This window comes from Podarcis pityusensis (assembly GCF_964106645.2).
Source record: "Podarcis pityusensis genome assembly, chromosome: 3".
Taxonomy (NCBI): domain Eukaryota; kingdom Metazoa; phylum Chordata; class Lepidosauria; order Squamata; family Lacertidae; genus Podarcis; species Podarcis pityusensis.
The window spans coordinates 68,886,890-68,907,992 of record NC_138026.1 but is presented as its reverse complement, the minus strand read 5'-3'; the positions used below and the strand labels follow the sequence as shown (position 1 = coordinate 68,907,992).

Sequence of the window (21,103 nt, the reverse complement as noted above, 5' to 3'; positions counted from 1 at the left end):
CCGGGCATGTGTCTCTGCCAGCGTCCTACTCGAGTGTAGGCTGAACTCCTGACACACACCCCACATATAAATAATACTAGAGAATGAGTAGATAAGAGCCACTGGTCATATGGGCTGTTGTTTTTAATACTATCATCTGAAAAAAACCGAGTTCCTGTGTCAAGCTATTTGTTGCTAAACCTGGCCTCTGCATTTCTTGTAACTGTAAATAATATGTTCTGAGACATTAGCAAACAACTTCTACAGCACCAAACAGAAGCTAGCACTAGTCTTCAAAGAAAAGACGGAAGGGCTGATGCCTCTCCCACCCACCTGTGCTCTTGGTTTCTTTGTTCCTTGCCCATGTGATCTCTACCATCACAACCCTCTCACTTCCTTCTGCATCCACTAACTGCTCCCATTCCTGATTCCTCCCTGTCTTTCAACTCATCTCCCTCAATAACCTTTCCTCATTGTTCTGACATATTCATTCTTGAAGCAACCATTATTCCTCCTTCCCTCAGCCCTCTATTCCTTCTTCTTCTTTTCTGCCAGCTCTCATTCACTTTCTCTCTCAAACTTCAACCTACTGTACTTTTTTGTTCCAGGGTCTTCCCCTCCTCTAAAGTGCAATCTCTGTTGCCTATCACCACCAGAAATGTCACCATGTTCTATACAAATGATGACGTGTAGGTGAACACACAACATATTTTTGCAAATGTCAATATGAAAGCATATAGGTTATATAGGTTGCTAAAGATTAACTGAGGGGCTTGATAAATTCAATAGGAATACCCCAATCAAACAGAGGCTCTGGAGGTCTAGAGCAAAAAGTAACTATGTCTCCTTTACGTTTTAAGAAAAAATGACCAATATCCTGCAGTTCTTCTGCTTACCAGGAGATGGCGGCTGGATCTTAGGTTGTTTCTTGGTATCTCCCGTGCTGAAGACTTCTGGAGGGGGCTCCTCCCCTCGTTCAATCTTGCATTCAAAGGCAAACAGGTACTGGATATATTGTTTTTTCAGGGAGCTGGCTGCGCTGCTTGAAGTGCCAACATTTAGGTTGGTTGCCAGCTCACGCCACTTCTTATTTTTATTAACCTAGCATAAATAAATAGCAGAATCAGTGGATTGCAACCAAGTGGACTGATGAAAGCCAGGAGACATTTTAAAAAACACAGCACTTAATGCCTTGGTTTGTTTGTTTTATTTGCCTCTTTTAACTAATGCTCATTACTCCCACACTCATTTGTAACACACAAACAGCATTTACACTTATAAAACCATTAAAGAACCTGTTGATAGCTATACAAAACACAGTATCTTCTGCCAGGCATCCCTTCTCTACTCTTTACACTTTGGGGAGGGCTGGGGCTTGTAATGTGCAGTTAGCCAATCTATCTTCCACCTAATATATACTTATTCATTCTGGCACTCAAACAAGCTTGCAGACTCCAATTATAAACAACAGTTTCTAAAAACTAATTTAAAATGGCAATAATAAGGCCTTTTTTTCACTGCTGAAGTGCTTTGACATTGATATAAAAAATTAAAATGAAGGCCGTGTCTCTTCCAAAATAGCCTCTAGTTGAAGGATCATTTAGCTAGTAATTCCTAATTCAGGTGCTGTAATGCTAGGGCTTCTTGTGATGGAGATCAGTGGTTTCTTTGCAGAACAAGATATACAGTCAAACAAGATTCAAAATGAATTATAACCAATTTTGAACATACTAAGGTGATTCAGTGAGTTTCTTTATTGAAAGCCTTACATATGGTGGCCGACTAGAATGAATCTTGCTTTATGCCGTACGATATCAAAGCCTGTAAGTCTTAGAGCTGTACAATGACTTTTTTCTGTGCTTGTGATGAGAAAGAAGTGTATACCATGTGAATTCTTGCAAACTAAATTCCAATAATGCGTATACCAGCTCTGAAACACAGGTGCATATGACAAAACAGACACTTGTGCATTTTTCACAGAAATGGTATACTGAGATGTATTCTCTATTGCTGTAGTGGAAAGACATAATTATTATTTATAGTTTCTAATATCTATATGCTAGCCAAGAAAATACTTACGCACATATGCTTAATAAATCCAGAATATCCCCGGTTCTTAGACTTGGGTGCTATTAACACAGCAGTCTGACTTCACCCCCAGAGGTGCACTCCATTGTCTCTCCAGACAGAAGGATGCCAACGAACACTAAGACATAAGAATTTCTTACCTGTGCTAAACCTCCAATCTCCTTAACACAGACATACAGCCTGAAAAGATCTAGTGGCTTCTTGCCTACAGCAGGTAGACTGGCCACAGGCGTTCCCCTCTCTTCCATGAAGTTGAGATACCGATCCACCCACATTCTGCGCTCTGGTTCGTTTCCCAGCTCATACATTTTTGTGATCTTCTCTCCAGTTGTGGTAGACGAATTTGATTTCTAAAGCAAAAGCATTTTTTAAAAAAGCATTGGGGTAGGGGGCAAGAAGGGAAAAGATAGTAAGAAACTCACAATGGTGACAAAGAGAGGATGTTAAACTAAAGCTATCACACAACAGGCAGGAATGAAGGCTACTAGTTCAGGCACAAACAATGCATTCTGTCCACATGCTGCAGTTTGCTCATCTGATTTTGTAAAACAAAGGGCCCAAACTCCCCCTTTTATGATTTTCTATGTTTTGCCCTTATACATGAACTTTGGATCTCAGAAGGCAAGTTTCTGATGATGCCTCAAGTCATTCATAACGTAGCTTCATTAAGCTATAAGATATAGGAGGAAAACAAAAAAGATTGCTTGGAAATTCACCTTAAAATGAATGCCACCAGATATGAGAGTGAAGAGCTAAGGGTGGGGAACCTACACTTCTAAAGAAATAATCGTAGAATGGAACAGGTCAAATCAATTTTGCCAAATCTGGTTTCTTGCTATATCTGGCTAAAAAGTTGGTAAAAGTAAGTCAACACGGTTATTAAAAATGTTCTCACTCAATTGCAGTGCATGAGATGTCAAAAGTACCTTTTATCAGTTTTCTAGGGTCTTCCTATGGTCTTCTGAGCTCAATTCTAATTCTGTGTTGTTTATGAAACTCTAACTGTCTCGAGTCATTCAAACATGACATATCATTTCTTCCCCTACATCCCTTTGTACCACCTGCATGTGAACTTGAAGGGGCAAAAACTCTTTAAAATGATTATAGCAATAGTTGCTTGATGTTGGGGCAGTTGCCAAGGTCTCATCTTGTTTCACTGACTTCCCTGCTTGGGATGGAGACCATTGTTTTAATTAACCAAATCTCCTTGGCTCTATAAAACTTTTTTGCTTTATATACAAAATTCTCATTTATTCACAGTGATGCTTCTTATGTAAAGTTGTTGGTCACATTCTGAAATAAAGGACAGTATCAATTTGCTTTTAGCATATTTACCAAAGGGACACTTATTAATTACTTAGGTTAAATTGGGGTTTACTAGATGGAAATGGAGGGTTGCAACTGGAGAATGTGGCACATCTTATTGCCTTTCCTACTGCTTAATTTAGGAGGATATTAATTCTTTATCAACTTTGCCCTTAAAAACAATTGCATAGTAAGCTATTTTAGTGAATTTTTAAAAAGGCAAAAAGGGCTATAGATATTTCACATATATTCACAATATCATTTTGGATACGTCAATATATTTGGAATGCAGGGAAGCAAACAAAGAAATGATTTATTGTCCCCGAACAACTAATTATTGCAGCCAACATTACTATTGTTAATTAATTTTTATATTTTCTTACTTGTGATTCCACATGCTCAATACTTGCAGCACATGTTATCCCTTAATAATATAACCCTTAATAATTTTTCACTCAGCTGCCATTCCAATTGCCTATTACAAGAAACATTCAGACTTAATGGCCAAACAAAGGTTTTTCAATTTTACACAGTGAAATACTTCTTCTTATAAAGCTATATCATCAAAAAAGGGGAAGTAGTTTACCGTCTTTTCTTTGCTGGGCACTTGTACTGTCTACATAAAGAAAAGTCACTTTTCAAAGAGATGGCAACAGGCCACAAAGTGACAACATAATCTGAAAACATTACTATTTACAGAAGGAAAGAAGGGCTTCTCACTGCAGGAGCTTTCAGGCTGTCAAGCTCAGTGAAGTGGGTGCAATTTTCCTCTAAAATGAAATATTTACTTCAGAAGAATAAGGAAAAAATCTTTCCACAGAGGGCTTGATTTCTGCTGTCTGCACCCCACAGCTAAAAACATTAAAAATTTCACATTTTGCACATGCAACTGCTTGGTCAAGCACAGATTACAGAAGCTCTGTATGGCCAGATTCTGCCTATAGAACATACTTCCTTCAAGTAAAGTTTTATACTTCACAATTCTAATATTTATTGCATTGTAAAATCGATAAACTATGAACTGAAGTCAGTGCAAAAATCAAAGCTGGAGTAAATAGTGAAAAAATAATGAATGTAGCCTCAAATGGTTTTGTTGATGTACAGCAGGGTAAGTAAAGTCATTGTGCTGGTATTAAGTTAACCAAAAGTATTGCTTGATGAAAGCCTTCTGAAACAAGATGAGTAAATAATATAATTTCTGTATCAGGTGTGTGTTATCCAGTATTTAGAACATTTGTGACTGGAAAAGTATGCTGATGTACGTGGACAGTAGTTGTGCATTTATTATCCCAAACCTGCCTGTTCTCAACAGTTACATTGTAGTGAACGATTTTTCCCATGTGTTCATGCAACACACCTCTGCAAGCATGTGCATCTAGCAACAAATAGTCACAGGTGAACTACAGCAAAGTTCAGTGCACCATCACTGATGTATTTTTGAGTGTCTGAAAAATTCTGAAGACTGCATAGCCTTCACTGGGGGAGCATTCACCATCCTGTAATTTGTATATGTTATTGTGAATGTCCAAAATCCATATACTATCTGGTCAATTTCCAGAATGGTAGCTAAACTAGTGATTGTTTATTATAACTATTATAGTGTTGTCCACATTTACTAACGTATCTCTGTATATCTGGACATTAATTGAACACATGGGGTATTGTTAACATTCCTTGGTGATTGCTGGCTATCTTACACTCTAAGTTATATATTAATGAGGAAAATGACTCTCATTGTGCGAGGCAGAATCTGTGTACACAGAAAGGCTGCATACGGCAGGGGCCCCTGGAGGGAAGCAATGTGTATCTCTTCAAATATAGGAAGATATCTTATACTAAGACCAGGTCTAGCTTAGCATTGTCAACACTGACTAGAAGTTCTCAGGTGGGAGTCTTTCCCACTTCTACCTGGAAACACTAGGGATGAGACCTTTTGCATGCAAATCATGTGTCACTGACCAGCAGCCCTTCTCGGTATGCCTTTGGGGTACTACAGATACTTGGCTTTGTATACTGATGATACCCACAGTGAAGAATTTAAGAGTTCCGAATTTGTGTGCTCACACACATATTCTCTCAAATATGCCATTTATTGCTATTCTATTTATGTACACAGAGTAAACATATACTGATCCTATTAACAGAAGAATTGAAGATACCCAGTCTGAAATTCTCTCAGTAGATAATTACTCAACCCAGTGTCTTCATATTTTCCTGAAAAGCATGCCAGCTCTAGAACTCACTCTCTGCTAGAAATATGTGAAGAATCTGACCAGATGTTGGATATGGTTTTTGGTATCTTCCAGCCAATTGATATAAAGAATACAAAGCTGCTATCCTGAACACCCAGATTTGATAATTGATAAGGTTAGTAAAATCTGCTAACCAGATAATTTGGTAGCCCAAATATATCTATATAATTTAGCACCCTGATCTGAAATTTGCTTCTTTGAAATAATTTTCACTGAAATCAAAGGATTATGGTAAAAGGAAGACTATATACCTAACCCAAGTTGTTTCTTTTCTGGTTCCTTATAACTTTTAAACTCAATCAAATCATAGATATGTCTTCGTAGAAAGTTTTACAATAAATTCTAAGAACTATATCTGAAGTGAGTGTTTACTCTAAACTGAAAACAGAAAGGTAATTACTCCCACCTTCTCTATCCCCCCCAAAATCTGAAATGGTTCTCTTTAATTTATGCGGCAACAAAACATGCATTTCTAACAGGCTCCCCTGGGGATGAATAACAGCTTACAGAACTCATGAATACATATTTTCTACCGTAGAGATGTTCTGCATTTCCAGAAATATTTAAAAAGACTGTCTATGCACTGAATGCCTCTCTGTGCCCATTTAAGAAAAAGTAAAATACTCAAGAAAATACAATAAATTTCCTCTTTGTAGAGTTGTCCATTTAGATAAGCATTCAGGCATGGCCAGTTTTGACATTAGAGGGAACACACACCACCATATGCCTTCTGAGACTCAAAGTCATTGCCCTCTTTCCCTAGTTCCTCTCTACTTTTGTTGATGCTTTCACACTAAGGGCTATGAGCACATATCTCCAAAAACCCTCTAGAACATAATGCACTTATTTAAAATATTAGTTACCTTTCTTTTTCTTTTTGCATGTGACTTTTGTGCTGGTATTCATTTTGCCCATTGATAAAAGCTTAGCAATCTACTCTTAGAGAAACAATTTGCCTGGAAATATTGTTTTTCATTTTTGGGACACCGGATTGTTTTAATCTTCACGAACCAAACCAGATAAACACATGGCTGTCATTAAAAGCAGCAGCTGTATGTATATCAAAACTCTGACCTTTTCCATAATGTCTAATACAAAGATGGGGCACCTTTTTCAGCCCAAGGGTATGTTATCCCATAGACAACCTTCTGGAAGTCACGAGTGGCGTCAAAACAAAAGTGGGTGAGGGTCACAGTGGGACCCAAATGTATACCATATATCACACCCACCCCAGCTCAAAGCAATTAGGCTTGAAAGGGGAATTCTAGTTTTTACATGCCTGATTGCCAGCGAGAGTGATTTTAAGGGAGATTGCAGTTGGGTTGATGGAGACTGAACACAGCCATCGTTTGGCAGCAGCAGCAGGTTATTTTCAAGTCTAATTGCAGCAGGACAGGGTGAAGGTGGTGAGTTTTGGAAGCGGAGCTGTAGTGTGTTCCTTCTGGTGCGCAATTAGGCTTGAGAATAGCCTTCCTGTGGCTCCAATGGAAGGTTATTTTCAAACCTGTGTGTGTGGTTTGGTTGAGGAAGCCCCTCAGTTCTCATCTGGTTCATGGGCTGGCAGCTTCCCACTAGTACATGTGCCTTAATATCATCATATTCAGTGTCTCTCTGCCAATGGCCACTAGTGATATGGAGTGGTACGGGGAAATGCAAAAGACTAGAAAATCGGGGAATTGGTATGTCCTTGTATTAGACAGCATGGAGGTGGGAACTAGACCTGGTGCTGCTGTTTTGGGAGTCAGCTGCATGTCTTTTTCTAAGTTTGGATCAAGTATTTGTCTGATGAAATCACATACTAATAAAATATTTTTAAAGAAAATATCTTCTTAGAGATCATTCCCCCCTCCAAACTCTTTATACAATATTTTCTCTTATTGTCTTCTGGAATTTTCTTTTCCATTACGGTGTCCTGGTGAAAATTAGGATTTAACTGAAGACCCTTCAGTATGTTTAGTGATCATTGCAACTCATGACATTAACACCCCATTCTTCATGCTGTCAGAACCCCAAAATTTATTTAAAATAAGTTATTTATTTGTCTAACGAAATTGCAGTGGTTAAATAAAACATGTTAAGATTTTAGGAGGAATTCAACATTATGATTGTTCTGTCAGCAAAAGCACTTCGGCTTGCTAGATGGAACAAATTCCCCTCTCCCCCCCCCCCTGCATTGTTCTGGGGTGTGTGTGTCTCCCAACCTCCCAGAGCCAATTTGGGTCGGGAGCATGGGGGTACAAGAGGAGAATATGGGGTGGAAGTCCCATTGCATTAGCAGGACTTGTGCTGGCTTCCACTAGCACAATTGTTTAGTTGAATTAAAGAACTGTAGAACTGGAAGGGATCCCAAGGGGAATCTAGTCCAGCCTCCTGCAATGCAATTTGAATCCACAGCAGACCCTGCTTAGATTTGCAAAATATGCTAGCTGTTTTATTTCAGCGTCATCCTATTCAAAATCATTTTGTGTTTAATGAACAAATACTGTCTGAAGACTACATATGTTTTTCAAGTGCAAGTGGATACTGTCAATTTGAAAAAGTAACTTTCCTGTAATGTATAAATACAATTTTATCCGGTATAATATTTTTATGACAGCAAACAGGTTTGGGTATTTGGAGATTATGATTGCTCCAAACTATAATGTACACTCAGAAATCACCCAATTCCTCAAGAAAGGAGAGTTTTATTCCTGTTTTTAGATGGTAATGCTACTCAACACCCAAATTGGGGGGGGGAAACAATTTTGCAAAGAGTTTGGACCCAGTAACTGAGACAAAATGTCCTTAACCAACACAGTTAGCATGCTCTGTAAGCTGATGCATTATGAGAAATATGTTTTCTTCACAACATCTGCTGTATTACAAGAAAAGCCAACTTCTGTGATATACATAAATTTAATCTTCTTTTTATATAAAAGGACTGGACTAAATTTTGCCCTCAGCCAAGCAAGCTCTGTTCCCCACTAGAACCGAGTCACTAGAACAATGAGCTGCAGGAACATAACTTAGGACAGAATTTAGCCTCCTCTGTCATTACAAAGAAAGAAAATCCTTTAGTGGATAAATAATGAAGGAAAGAATCTATAAAACAAACAAGCAAGCATTAAAATATAATAAGTACAAAAAAACCAAAACAAAAGCCAGAGCCACTTACAGGGCTTGATGGAGTCTTTGGCCAGCCTGGGCTGCCAATGCTATCACTTTCATCTCCATGAAATGAGGAGATGCTAGCAGAACTTGGGGACATTGGGGAAGGGACTGGCAGGTTGCCTGGGGTTGGGGGCTGTGAAATACCCTGAGAGATGTAGCTATCCTGTGGTAGAGGAATAAAAAAAGAGGACAAAGGCAGGGCAAACTTTATTAAAAATGAAAAAAATACATCCAGTTTAAACAGATTGACCATTCTTTTTCTTTTTAACTATATAAAACATAGAGAGAAACACACAGAGACACACACAGAAAACACATATACATGTAAATAAATAAATATATAGATAGATAATACGTAAAGTATCAAAACGACATTATTTATATAATTTGGAAAGGTTGCTGGATGCTTGGCTGAAGTCGCTATGCCACCATGCTTCCCTCAAGCTAAATGGAGTATCAAGCATGGGTTTCCCCTTATGAGATAAAGAGAAAAAAATAAATAAAGCTGTTCACCTTATTTTTATCAAATAAGGCAGGAAAGCAAAAGTATGCTGCTGCTGAAACGGCCAAAACAGGAAGCTATAACCAAAGATAGAGGAAATGGCTGCAAGTACCAAGGTAAGACCCATCCCCCACCCCGCGCACCCAGTGGCGTAGCTCAATTTCCCCACAAGGTTTTCCGTATGTTCCCTTGCCCCCGCGAGTTACAATGCCATAAGAACTAGTAACTTTCAGATCCACACAATGAGGGGAAGAAAATAAAACAACATAAAAAAACCAGATTGCATGTGAATGGAAAAGAGCATGCGGGATAGAACAGAAAAGGGCAAGCTCAAATCAGAGAATGAAGGACAAAATAGCAGAGTTCTGCTGCGCCAAACCAACATCGCATGCAGGTGAGGGAAGTACCTTTTTGCTCTCAAACTGAGGAGGCCCATCTTCTTTTCCATCTGGCTTGAGAGGGATGGGCAGTTTGGACTCGCCTGGAGTCATCATATCTGCAAGACCCATAGGGGCTAATCAAAAACAGGAGGTACAATTTAGCATCAAGGTTGACTTCTCGGTATGTCAAAAACTGAAGATGCAAGAAACTAGAATATATCAATACTCCATCTTTTACAGAGGCTGAGAAGTCCTTTAGATCTCACAAGTTAAGTGCTATATGTGCAATAGGAGAAAATGTCTCCAAATTAGTACACCCACATAATCACTCTGCAAACCTGAAACACAGTTTTAAGGTCTAATTTTAATATCTAATTATTGAGTGACTCACTTTAATAACTGACAGCAATATAATCCAAACCATATATGCTTGCCATGGTAATGCTGAAAAATTGCGGACAACTTCATTAGGCACCTCTTGGATTTGTGGAGTAACAAACTATGTTTGATTCTTAAGTCACTTTCTCAAGCACAATGTTTCATTATGAAGAGCTACTTTGGTTACTAGCATTTTAGCAGTCACTATATAATGCATACTTATTATGCAATAATACAGCACCCCAGAGTACCCAGGCCCAAGGCTGAATTTATAGCTACCTGGAGAGTGGCAGTATAAGAGAAACTGATGATTTGGTTTTCATGAGAGCATTTTCAGTGTCACCAGTGCTGGAACAGGTTCCTTTGTACTTTCATAGATGTGAACAAGCACCAGGTGACTTATGGTCAATTTGGATGTTTACTTCATAAGTTTAGGGCTGCCATACGTCCAGAATTTCCTGGACATAACTGGGAGTTGTCTGCCAAAAATAGTGTCCAGGGGAATTTTCAGAAATATGTTAAAATATCTGGGAAAATCTGGGCACACTGGAATTTTAAAAAACCCAGCTTTTGTCTAAAAAAGCTCAACCAATTTGCCAAAAAAGCTCAACCAATTTTCACTTTTTGAAATATGGCAACCTTCATAAGTGGGAACGGCAAACACAATACTCCTGCTTCTGTTTCCCTCTTAATGTCCCCATCACTGATAAACAGATCTTGCAGGTGGATTTGTGTTCTGACCCAAACTCTTGTGCCCACAGAACTCCTTTATGGGTCAGATTCATGTGGCAATGTTTCATATATGACTTCATTAGTGGAAAAACAGAAGTGCGAATGATTCTCACATCAGCTGTTCCAACTAATAAATTAAGGTCTGAATTGGCCCTTGTGGTATGTTATCTGAGTACCACAATAAAATCTGTATGATTACACTATAAAATATCACATAATATTTCTCTGAGCCTCTTAGTTGCCAAATCCCAAGCCTACAACCTACTCAACTACATTCTTCAACTTGTAAATTATTCTGTAGATCTGTTCTGTGGCCGATGTGGGTATTCAGGTATTTTCCTTCTTAAAGAAGTCAGCTGGGAACATAGCTGAATGCTGATCATTCTCGTTCAGATAACACTTATGCAGACACTTTCCAGAGGTGTGCCAAAGAAATGTTCATTTTCTTCTCATTATTTTGAAGGTGGGAAAAGTGCAGTATAGAGCTATTGTCGCATTTTTCCTGAATTTCATGTTTCAAAGCCGAAAGTCAAAAGAAACATTCAGATCAATTATGTATATTGTGTTTTCTCTGTACGGTATAAAACTGTGTGAACAAACAGTGCAAGCTCACACTGTGGAATGAATCCTTTAAAAACAACAATTTCTAAGAATGTACCACTGGACAAGTTACTGTAGTTTTATGTTGTTCTTGTATTTACATGAAAACCAGTAAAATTATTTGGGGAGGGGGGAATAATTTCTTAAATCCTCAGCCTACCACATCCCAAAGGTCTGAGTGAGAGCAAAACATCTTGATGATGTGATTCAAGAAACATCCCTTTCAGCATTTCCTGTCATGTCTCAGCCTTTTCACTTCTCTCTAAAATGCCACTACACAAATCATTTGCCTTTCCCATTGCTTGATCCCCTCCTCAAATCTGTACATGGTTTCCCATACCCTCCTTCATCCAGGATGGACTTACCTTTATAGTTCTCCAAAACCTTGCCTAAATCTTTTGGTCCTCTATTACCAATTATTATATCCTCCAACTCTACCATTGTCAGTTACCCAAATGTTTCTTACTCTCTGACTTCACACATTTCCCCTTGCTATCCCCATGTATCAAAGTCCCTGCCCAATATGTGCATAGTGTCATCTCTCACTTTTTCCAAGAGGCCTTTGCTTTAAACTGCTGCAAGGCAACTGCAAACTCAGATCTAAGTCCTGTTGAGTTCAATGGTCCTTACTCCTTGGTCAGTGTGGTTCAGATTACAGCCTAACCTTATACACACTCAATTGGGAATAAGCTCCCCTGAACTCAGTGGGACTCACTTTTGACTGGACACGTATAAATGATTGTATTGTAATATTTTAAATTTGCTGTTCGCATTCCTTCCTTCCTTCCTCTTCTTGTCTCTGTCTCCCCCAATTTGGTGTATTTCCTACTATTCTAGAATACAAGCCTTGGGGGCATTTCACTTTCCCCCTTAAGAAATCTGCAGAGTACTATGTATACAGTTGCCACCGTAAGAGAGAGAGAGAGAGAGAGAGAGTATTCTTAAGAGTATTTGCAATCTCCATGGAATATAAAGTGGCAAAACCAAATTTTAAAGTATAAGCATTTTTGAACATTTTTATTTTCTGCTACATAACAGGTAAATATTATTAGTTGAACTTTCATTTCTGTTATTACCCTCCAAAATAAAAAGAAGCCTGCAGATCTCAATGCAGTCACAAATGTATGTGAGCAAAAGGAGCTCCACATTTGGTACAGAACATATAGCTAACTAAGCTCAACACATTTTTGTTAACTATGCAAAATGTGTTTAAAAATAGTAGACGGAGAAGGAAAGGCTAAATAAATTATGATGGATATTGCAGAATAATAAAAATCTAGCCTGATTATTATTGGGCTGCTTTGCTTTTCTGTAAAATGATAATGCAGTGTTTTACTCAGCAGCCAACATGTGGGAGAACAAGCCAAAGGGGAAGGGGGGAGCTTTAAAAAAACTTCACAGATTGCCCACTACAAAATGATTATTGCACATATTCATGTATTACTATGTTTTAGAAAATAATTAGTTTTAATTACAGCAGTGAGAGAGCAAGCAAGACTCTGGCGAATAAGCTGGCAAGCTTCATGGTGCTAATTTGCTAATATCTTTAGCATCACATCACTGCAGGTTGGGAGAACGGCTCTGCCAAAAAACCTACCCAGCCATGTGCCGTACGAGTTTACAGCTAACTATATACTCAACACTCATCTCTGAACTGCCATAGGCTTATTTGTAGGTTGCTGTGGTGCGTTTGTAGGCCAAACAAGGCATTTGAAATATTGCAATGCAGAAATTACTACAGTACTTGGCTTTAAAAAAGTAGTTTCAGTCTTGTATATTTAAAAATGGGAACAAGATGTCTATTTCCAAACAATGCAATAACTGAGAAACAGCCAGTGTTTTTTATGAATGGAAGTAAAATGATAACGAAGCAACCAAAGAGTGACTAAATGCACAAGGCCATCCAAGTTGCATTTCTGACCTCACCCATTTGCTCTGGAGACAGCTGTGGGACATAGGGCAGAAGCAAAAGACCACTCTCCTTGTGGCCAGAATTTTTCCTACTTGAATTTAACTGCAGTAGTGGCAAGTCTGAATCTGGTTGCCAATTCACTAGCTGCAAGTTTGTGTGATGCCATTGCAAGCTTTCTGAATGATGCTGGAGTAGTTATGATGTGCAGAACAGCAGTTTGTGCTAGCAGTGAAATCTTCAGGTGGCCTGTTCAGCTGCCTGCAGAAAGGTTTTGCAAGGGTGATAAAATCTGAAAATTGTAAATAAAATTTTGAGTGATTTGATTATGATCCAGAGAAACAGGCTGGGCTATAGAGCATTTGACACGTACTTCTTATGAGCTGCCCCAATCAAGCAACAGGGTGTATAAGAAGCCTTCCATGTGCGTTACTGGTGCAGATTCAGATGCAAATCCAGTTGAACATCAACATCTGCAGTGCATTGCACAGGACTAATTGCTCACAACAACAGCTGGATCTAAGTTACCATGTCATCTTGAGAAAGAAGTACTACTATAGTCTTTTGTGTAGCATCCATAGGTATTTCTTTATCCTTTGTTGAAATGCTTTGTAAAGACTTACAAGAATGCTTCCAAGGGATTTGTGGCTGGTATCCCTTTGCTTTCTAGTCCAATGACAAACTGAGGGTATTATTTTGACCCCTTTTCAAACAGTGAAAGAACACTATTGTCACAATTCCAGCAAATTAAGGCACGTGCGTGCGCACACACACTCTCTTCTCCAGTGACCCTAATGATCCTGCCCACAAACTACAAATATATAAAACATTAAAAAGAAGAAGATAACAGTGAAATGTGTGATTGAAAAAGAGTTGCAATGTAGAGTGAATAGGTTCCAAGAACTAGCCCCAGGCTTTATTATAAGAAGTTGAAAGTCAGAATAATTTAAAAAAGAAAATGTGGGTCAAGGTCCTGTTCTAGCTATATACCACACCAAACTTAGCTCACATGTGAGTTAAACTGCAGTCAAGTATCATAAGACTGTCCTACAGTCAGGGATCTGTATTCCTGGGCTAGATGCCATGCTTGTCCTATAGGAGAGGCAATGGTGATCAGTCATTGGGAAAACAGCCCACAGCAAATCATTAGGCTGAATTTTAGATTCTTCAGGAAGAGCCCAGGTCAGGACTTAACAATTCTGGGTCCAATCCACCAGAACCAGTAAAAATATTTGATTACATTTACTTCGCCTTCTTCCTCCAGATGCTGTTGCCTGATGCAGTCAGACTACCAGCCTAGCACCGTCCACTCCGACTGAGGAAGGAGTCCCTTTTAGTCCTCCTAAACAGGACCGTTCCATCTGGAGACTGAAGGTACAACTATCTGTGTGCAAACCATGGGTGCACTACCACGCAATGAGTTTAAAGTCTCAACAACCTGATGGGGTAGGTTTGGCTGAGAGATTTGCCCAATGCTAGACTTTGTATAAACCTATGTTCCAAGCAGCCCAGTACTTTAGCTGCCACTGACCCAATGTGGTCTTAAGCCTTTTTAAGAAAATGTTCGGACGGTTTGTGGCCTTTGATTTTAACTGTGATGCTGTACCAAGGTGTTTTGGGTTGTATTAAATGAAACGTGGAAAATCACACCCTATCTGCTAGAAAAAGTAAAGGGTGAATTTGGCTTTGAGGCAGGAAAGAAAGAGGTGAGTGCTCATTGCTTTGTTTTAAAAGGGGGGTTGGTGGGTGGAACAGCTCGTGTCATTTGGTCTTGAGGACCAAAACATACAGAAAAAGCAAGGTTGCTGTGAGGAGAGTAAATGTGTATCTGCAGCAGAATCTAACAACGTTACACACATACCTGCCCTTTATTTTAAAAGGGACAGCCTAACCCAAAACTTTGCAGGAGCTGCAGTTCAGGCACATATTGAATGGAGCTGTATGGGACAGTTTTGTGCATATATCATTTCAGCTCCTGAGATCTGGTCCTTGCACGAAGGCTCACTTTAAGCCCAGTGATATGAGCTTGGCAGCAGAGCTCCGTATCAGAGTATATGCCCAGAAACATCCCACCCCCCCAAACATTTCTGCAATGTAAGGCCATCTTTAAAAAATGGATTCTGAAGTCTGAATCAGTAGGAGACAGATTATGCAAAACTGCATGACTGCCCAGAATAACCAGCTTTTCACAGCAAAGGATCTCCGTGCAGTCACTAGTTTTCCCCTGTGTCTGGAACAGCTTCATTTGCCCAAATGTGACTCTGTGCATGGATTGCCTACCACCGTAAAAGACTGAGGATTTCTGCACTGTATACCCGAGTGTACACTGAGCTTTGGTTTGAGGCAAATGGCTGCAGAAACTGCAAATGTGCTTTGGTTGAGACACAACTGGATTGAGCGGCAAGAAAACCATAAGCGCAAATAATAATAATAATAATTTTAAAGAAAAAGTAGATGGAGTAACACTTTTTGTGCCTGCAATAAAAATTGATCAAAAAAACTTACTTGCATTATAGGTATATTCACACGCACTTCGTAATATTACACACTGTACTACCATTTTCACTAAAATTCAAAAATGAAATTAATGTCCACCGTTGTTAACCAAAAAGGGGGGGAGCCTTCTATTCATCTGTCTTTTTGAAGAAATTCCTTCACTGCTTTCTCCTAAACCCCCTCCTCCTGGCATTATAACTGAAGAAACAGTTGTCATATTCATAGTCACACTGATTCCATTTAAATAATTATTTGCTCACTGAAGTCTATTACACAAGGGAGGTTTTCTTTCAGAGCATCGTGGCTCTACACTAGTTAAGAGACGTTTTCTGTATCTGCCATGTTTTCTTAACGGAACAGGGAGATGGCTGAAATGACAGTCATCTAAATCGGTGTCTGTAGCACTGTTTAAATTCCACTGGCAGAGCTGCAACTATTATCTTTTGATTTTTCTGTTTCCTGCACCAGAGCTACAATTTGGGGCAATAGGGACCTCTCTGAAAATGCTGGTCATTTTCCTGTGCCCATTCATAGTACATATGGGCATGGGTGGTTATAGGACAAATGCCGGTTTCAGGTTTGGCCATGATCCTGAGGACTGTGTTTCTACATGTAGCTGAATCTTTCTATAATGTGCAGCAGGATTCACATGAGAGCTAGTGTGCTAATAGTGGTTAGGACCATTAGCCCAAGGGGCGGGGGAGGTATACTGGACTAGAACTGGTCTGACTCAGGTTGTGCACACATTGGTAGCTTAAAACAGATCAAAATTGTTCTTTTTTTGCTGTATCTGCACATTACTGTACATGTCAGCATACTTTGATGTGTATCACAGTTGCCTGCTCAATGTTCACACCACTGGGTTGAGGCAGGGCAGGTATTTCTTTACCTGATGAGCAATTCTCAATTTGTATCGAAGCTGTTGTGTGTGGGGGGGGGGTGTAAGTGCATCAAAATGCAGTATTTGGTGACTTTGGGCCTTTCACTATCTCTCAGCCTAGTTACCTCCCAGGATTGCTGTGTGAATAAAAGGGAAGAAAGGGAGGGGAGAGAACCTTGTACACCATCCTGAGCTCCTTAATGAATGAATAAGCTTAGGAACAGGGAGATAGGGATAACAATTTTCTCAGCTCTTGATGGAAAGTGACTTGATTATATACATGAATGATGGCAAAACTTATATTTAAGTTAGTTTCTGGAGATGAAACCAGACATACAGAATTCATAGAGTCACCACTTAAAAGTACAGCCAAGCACCACCATGGTTGAATCCTGGAAACTGCTTCCATTGCTAAATTCAATTGTAGTACATAAGTAATAATAAATAAAGAGAGTAATTTAGATTAGGAATAGAGTGGCCTACCTTCTTCACTGAATAATTTCACTCAAGATCTGGGGGACTGAGGCTTCCCGGCAGCCGATCATGCTATCTAGGGAAGCTTGAGCTTAACATCTCCCTCTTCTCCCACTTTCTAAACTTCAGCACTAAATAAAAGAGGTGGGCAACTTGTGGCTCTCCCTATGCTGCTGGACTCCCATCAGCCTTAGTTATCATGGTCAATGGGCAGGAATGAGGTGAACTGTAGCCCAGCAACAACTTACTCTCTGGTATAAAAGTTTATCATATAAGTCGCCCGCACCCACATGCCAAGGCAGTTATCTAGTGCCTTCAGACACATGGCTGAAGCCAGCATTAGCATCCTTATATATGCTTGGAAATATGGGAAGTGCCGGGATGGTAATGCTGGGCTTCACCAAATGATTAAAGCCAGCAGGCAGCTGCCATATAGGGCATTCTTAAATGGCTGTCATGAGGCTCCTGCTTGTCTGAATCTGCCCTTGTTTCTCCGTCATGGATTTGCTAAGGTAAAATAGCTCACCAGTAAAATATTTTCAAACTATGTGCACCTGTACCAGTCCTTATAATGATGCTAGTGTATTTCCTTGGAGCACAAAAAACAGTAATGTTTTGTGATGCTGTGCTTTCACAGCTGATGAAATATCCTCCTCTCAACACTTCCTGATCAGTGGAGTATGTTAAGTTGTTTTGTGGCTGTAATTTGTGTCTTTAAGCTAGCTGTACTGTGTAGAACAATTTGCGGAGTACACATCATAGGCCCCTACACATCACATTATTTATAAATCTACTTACATTTACTTAACTTCTGGTTAAATGTAAAACATATGCCAGAAATTAGACTTCTGAAGCTTAGTTTATATGAACAGATTCAATTAATTCTATCCCATTAAATATTTGGTACCCCAAGATTGCTTGTCCCATCTCCACAACTAAAATGATGGAAGCCTTTTCTGTAAATGATATCAAGGGTACAGAATTGCCAGCTGCTAAATCAAAGTTTACACTTCAGGGACACTTTTGAGCAAAGTGATCCTTCTCAATTGGCCACAGTCAATTCAACAACCTGATATGTGATCAAAATGTGCTCATGGTTTGGAAAAAATGTTTAATTGATCTGCCTAAGTTCAATCTGAGCCTTGACCCTGCTAAGATTTCAAATGCCCTCAGTGATTCTGGATGAGTGCTATTGCAACATACATTTTTGCTTACTTCAGTAATTTTTTAGGAAGGAGATAAACGAAGACATCTACTATATGCTTGTGTCATCTTTGAACATGCATGTAATAGATTTCATCAGCAGTTACTAAAAAATCATGAAACAAGTTAGATCTACAAGTACATAGTACATTTTTCTGGGTTGTTTGCATGATCTTGATTATGATTGTTGGTTAAAGCCATTGTTTGTCTGTTCTTTTTTAGGGTCAATGGCTGAAACAAATAAACCACAACAAGCACTACTACCAGTGCATGTACTATATTTTTACAGGACACACCATGGATTAATAAATATGGAAGTGAAAACCTCAAAAATGCATAAACCAAAAATAAAAAAGAAATAAAGAAAGCTCTGATACATGGTTCAATTATTTTAAAAATTCAATATTTTGGAATGCAGAACACAATAAAAATACTATGACTACTCCATACAAAAGACTGCTAGGATAAATGCTTTTGCACTGAACAGATTTCCACCGTATGAAATAACAAATGGCTGAATTATCTGAACAAAAAAACCCCTCTGTGAATCTTCCTTTAAACTGGTTATTCCTTTACAATACATAAATCTTCTTAGGCAGGGCACTCTGCCATCTGTTTGTTGTTGGTTATTTTTCCAGCTCTGGGGGCCAGAGTAAAAGGGGCAAAAAATTACTGCTGCTAAACAGCAAGCCAGGATTTATAGTGCAGTTTCAATGCTCAAAAGTAATTTTATTTCATCCAGGCAGACAAAATACATTACTACATAACCCAAATACAGTATTACCTGGGACAGCTCTGGTTGGGGGAGGGGGGGAGCAAGCTATTATCTAATGGCCTGTTCAATAGATTTTTTCCTTTTCAACTGAAGTAAAAGTGTGCTGCATGGGCAAACAAACAACCTCCTGCCTAACACTAAGAGAAGCAATTTTATTTTATATTTTAAAAAAAACTCCCTGATTAACAATCTGTATTCTTACCCTTGCTGAAGACACAGCACAAAACCATTATAAATAAGACATGTGGGAATACCTCTGCTAAACTGTTGTCTAGAGAGTAGAAAAACAGGTATAATGAGACTCTAGGACAACAATGTGCATTTTCAGCTGTCAGAAAAAGAATTAAACGGGACCAATGTTTGGCAATCAAAAACTTTAAAATGTTTAAGAGAGCTGGGTGGCTGGTTGCGTTGTGGAGCAGAATCATAGAAGCTGTACATGTTTTCAATACGTGTATGTGGGGTGGGGGAAACCCTCTGAGTTTTATTACGAGGCAGTTAATTTCACAGTCGACATAAACATGCTGCTTAAGCAACAGGCAAATCATCTGCAAGATAGAATGGGGGTGGGAAGGCAGGGGGGAGAGATAATAATATCTACCAGCATGTAACACCTTCATAAAAGTTTGGAAGAATCACTATAAACAGTAAAGACAGAATCAAGTGGTTCTCACATTATTCTTTTAATGAGGAAATGATTGTATTCAAGTGCTCCCCTGTCTGTTTTGAAACTTAGGAGAAGACTATAGGCTTCTTTCCTCCAGCAGCCAAGCAGAGGCAGCAGCAGCAGCAGCAGCAGCAGGAAAGGATTGCCCACTAGCCTTACCTTGGGTTCCTGGAGAGGAGAGAGGAACCAAAACTGTTGCAAGAAGCAGGAGCAGCAACTGATTTGTTTTGTTTTAAAAGGTAACTGAACTCTTATTTCGCTGGCAGTGGTTTCCTGAGCAGATAAGCACAAGAAGCCCTTGCTAGATTTGCCTTAAAAAGAAAAAGAAATCTAAAGGTGTTGCTGCAGAAAGCAGGTTAGTAACAGTGGTTCCTCTCTCCAATAATCATGACATAATGTTAAGGAGTCATCTGCAATCCAGCAATTAAACCCAATTACTCTCTCTGTCTTGCATACACATTATACTTTTTTGCCATCTATCACAGCAATACATGGTTGGATAGCCTTGCCCTCTATGGCTGTATCGTACTAAGTCACACCCTAAGTAGTCCCACTGGAATCAATGGTCTTGTTAGTAATGACTAACTAAAGTCCATTGATTTCAGTGGGCTTATTTGGAGTATGACTTAAATGTAATTATAGGAAATCTAGTTACTATGCAATTGCACACTACAACATATTAATGAATGTAATAGTTGGGGATGGGAATGAGAAAAGAAATAATGTACTGCTAGGGAGAACGGTTTGAGTCCCCATCAAATGCAAATGAGCACTTGAACAAAGAGATCCCTGGCATGGTATTCCTGCAAAGAAATATAAATGGAAAAAGACCCTTTGTTAATTTTATTTGTTAAGTCCATTTTTTTGTCTATTTCAGTGAGTGAACATAATTACTATGACTTCCAGAGAGTTATACCTTATTCTAAACACAGTGAGTGACTTTTGGTACTTGTTGGTCAGGTTCCTAACCTAAGATGATATGTTATGTTGCTTAATTACAGCTGCACCAGCCTCAGAAAACTTACTACATTTTAAACAAAACAGTCTTCTTTCAGACCTGTCAGTTTTCAAACACACCATGTTCACATTTTCAAGGGAAAATAGAAGACCACCTAAGGGTGTAACATATGCAGGATTTGATACAATAACAGGAAACTCCTGTTTTAAGGAACACAGAAACAGCTGCACAGGAGAAACCCTTTGCACCATCCAGTACAATCTAATGTACTCAGAGGTAAGTCCCACCGGGTTCAATGGGGCTTACTCCCAGGTAAGTGGATATGGAATAGCAGCCTTAAGGGTGTCTACCTTGGAAAAAACAGCCGTTCCTGAA

General features: G+C 39.1%; 1 protein-coding gene and 1 long non-coding RNA gene across 17 annotated transcripts in view; one reads left to right on the top strand and one right to left on the bottom strand.

The window, feature by feature from the left end:
- ARID1B (AT-rich interaction domain 1B) overlaps positions 1–21,103 on the bottom strand; it is a 347,348-nt gene that overhangs the window by 26,401 nt on the left and 299,844 nt on the right. For 9 of the 14 annotated variants that reach the window (XM_080998325.1, XM_080998332.1, XM_080998333.1 and 6 more), the window contains 4 exons: positions 9,684–9,790; positions 8,779–8,937; positions 2,208–2,417; positions 876–1,080 (listed from right to left, as the gene is read on the bottom strand). In XM_080998325.1, the coding sequence (XP_080854451.1) occupies positions 876–1,080; positions 2,208–2,417; positions 8,779–8,937; positions 9,684–9,790 (681 nt within the window). The remainder of the gene's footprint in view (positions 1–875; positions 1,081–2,207; positions 2,418–8,778; positions 8,938–9,683; positions 9,791–21,103) is intronic. The other 5 variants (XM_080998335.1, XM_080998326.1, XM_080998327.1 and 2 more) reach the window with 3 other exon arrangements.
- Positions 2,424–21,097, top strand: LOC308473126. 3 transcript variants are annotated; one of them, XR_013983920.1, is made up of 4 exons: positions 2,424–7,653; positions 9,311–9,392; positions 14,540–14,649; positions 18,551–21,097. It is a non-coding gene; the product is annotated as an uncharacterized lncRNA (long non-coding RNA). The 3 variants fall into 3 exon arrangements; XR_013983921.1 differs by having other exon boundaries at positions 14,540–14,721; XR_013983922.1 differs by lacking the exon at positions 18,551–21,097 and having other exon boundaries at positions 14,540–14,844.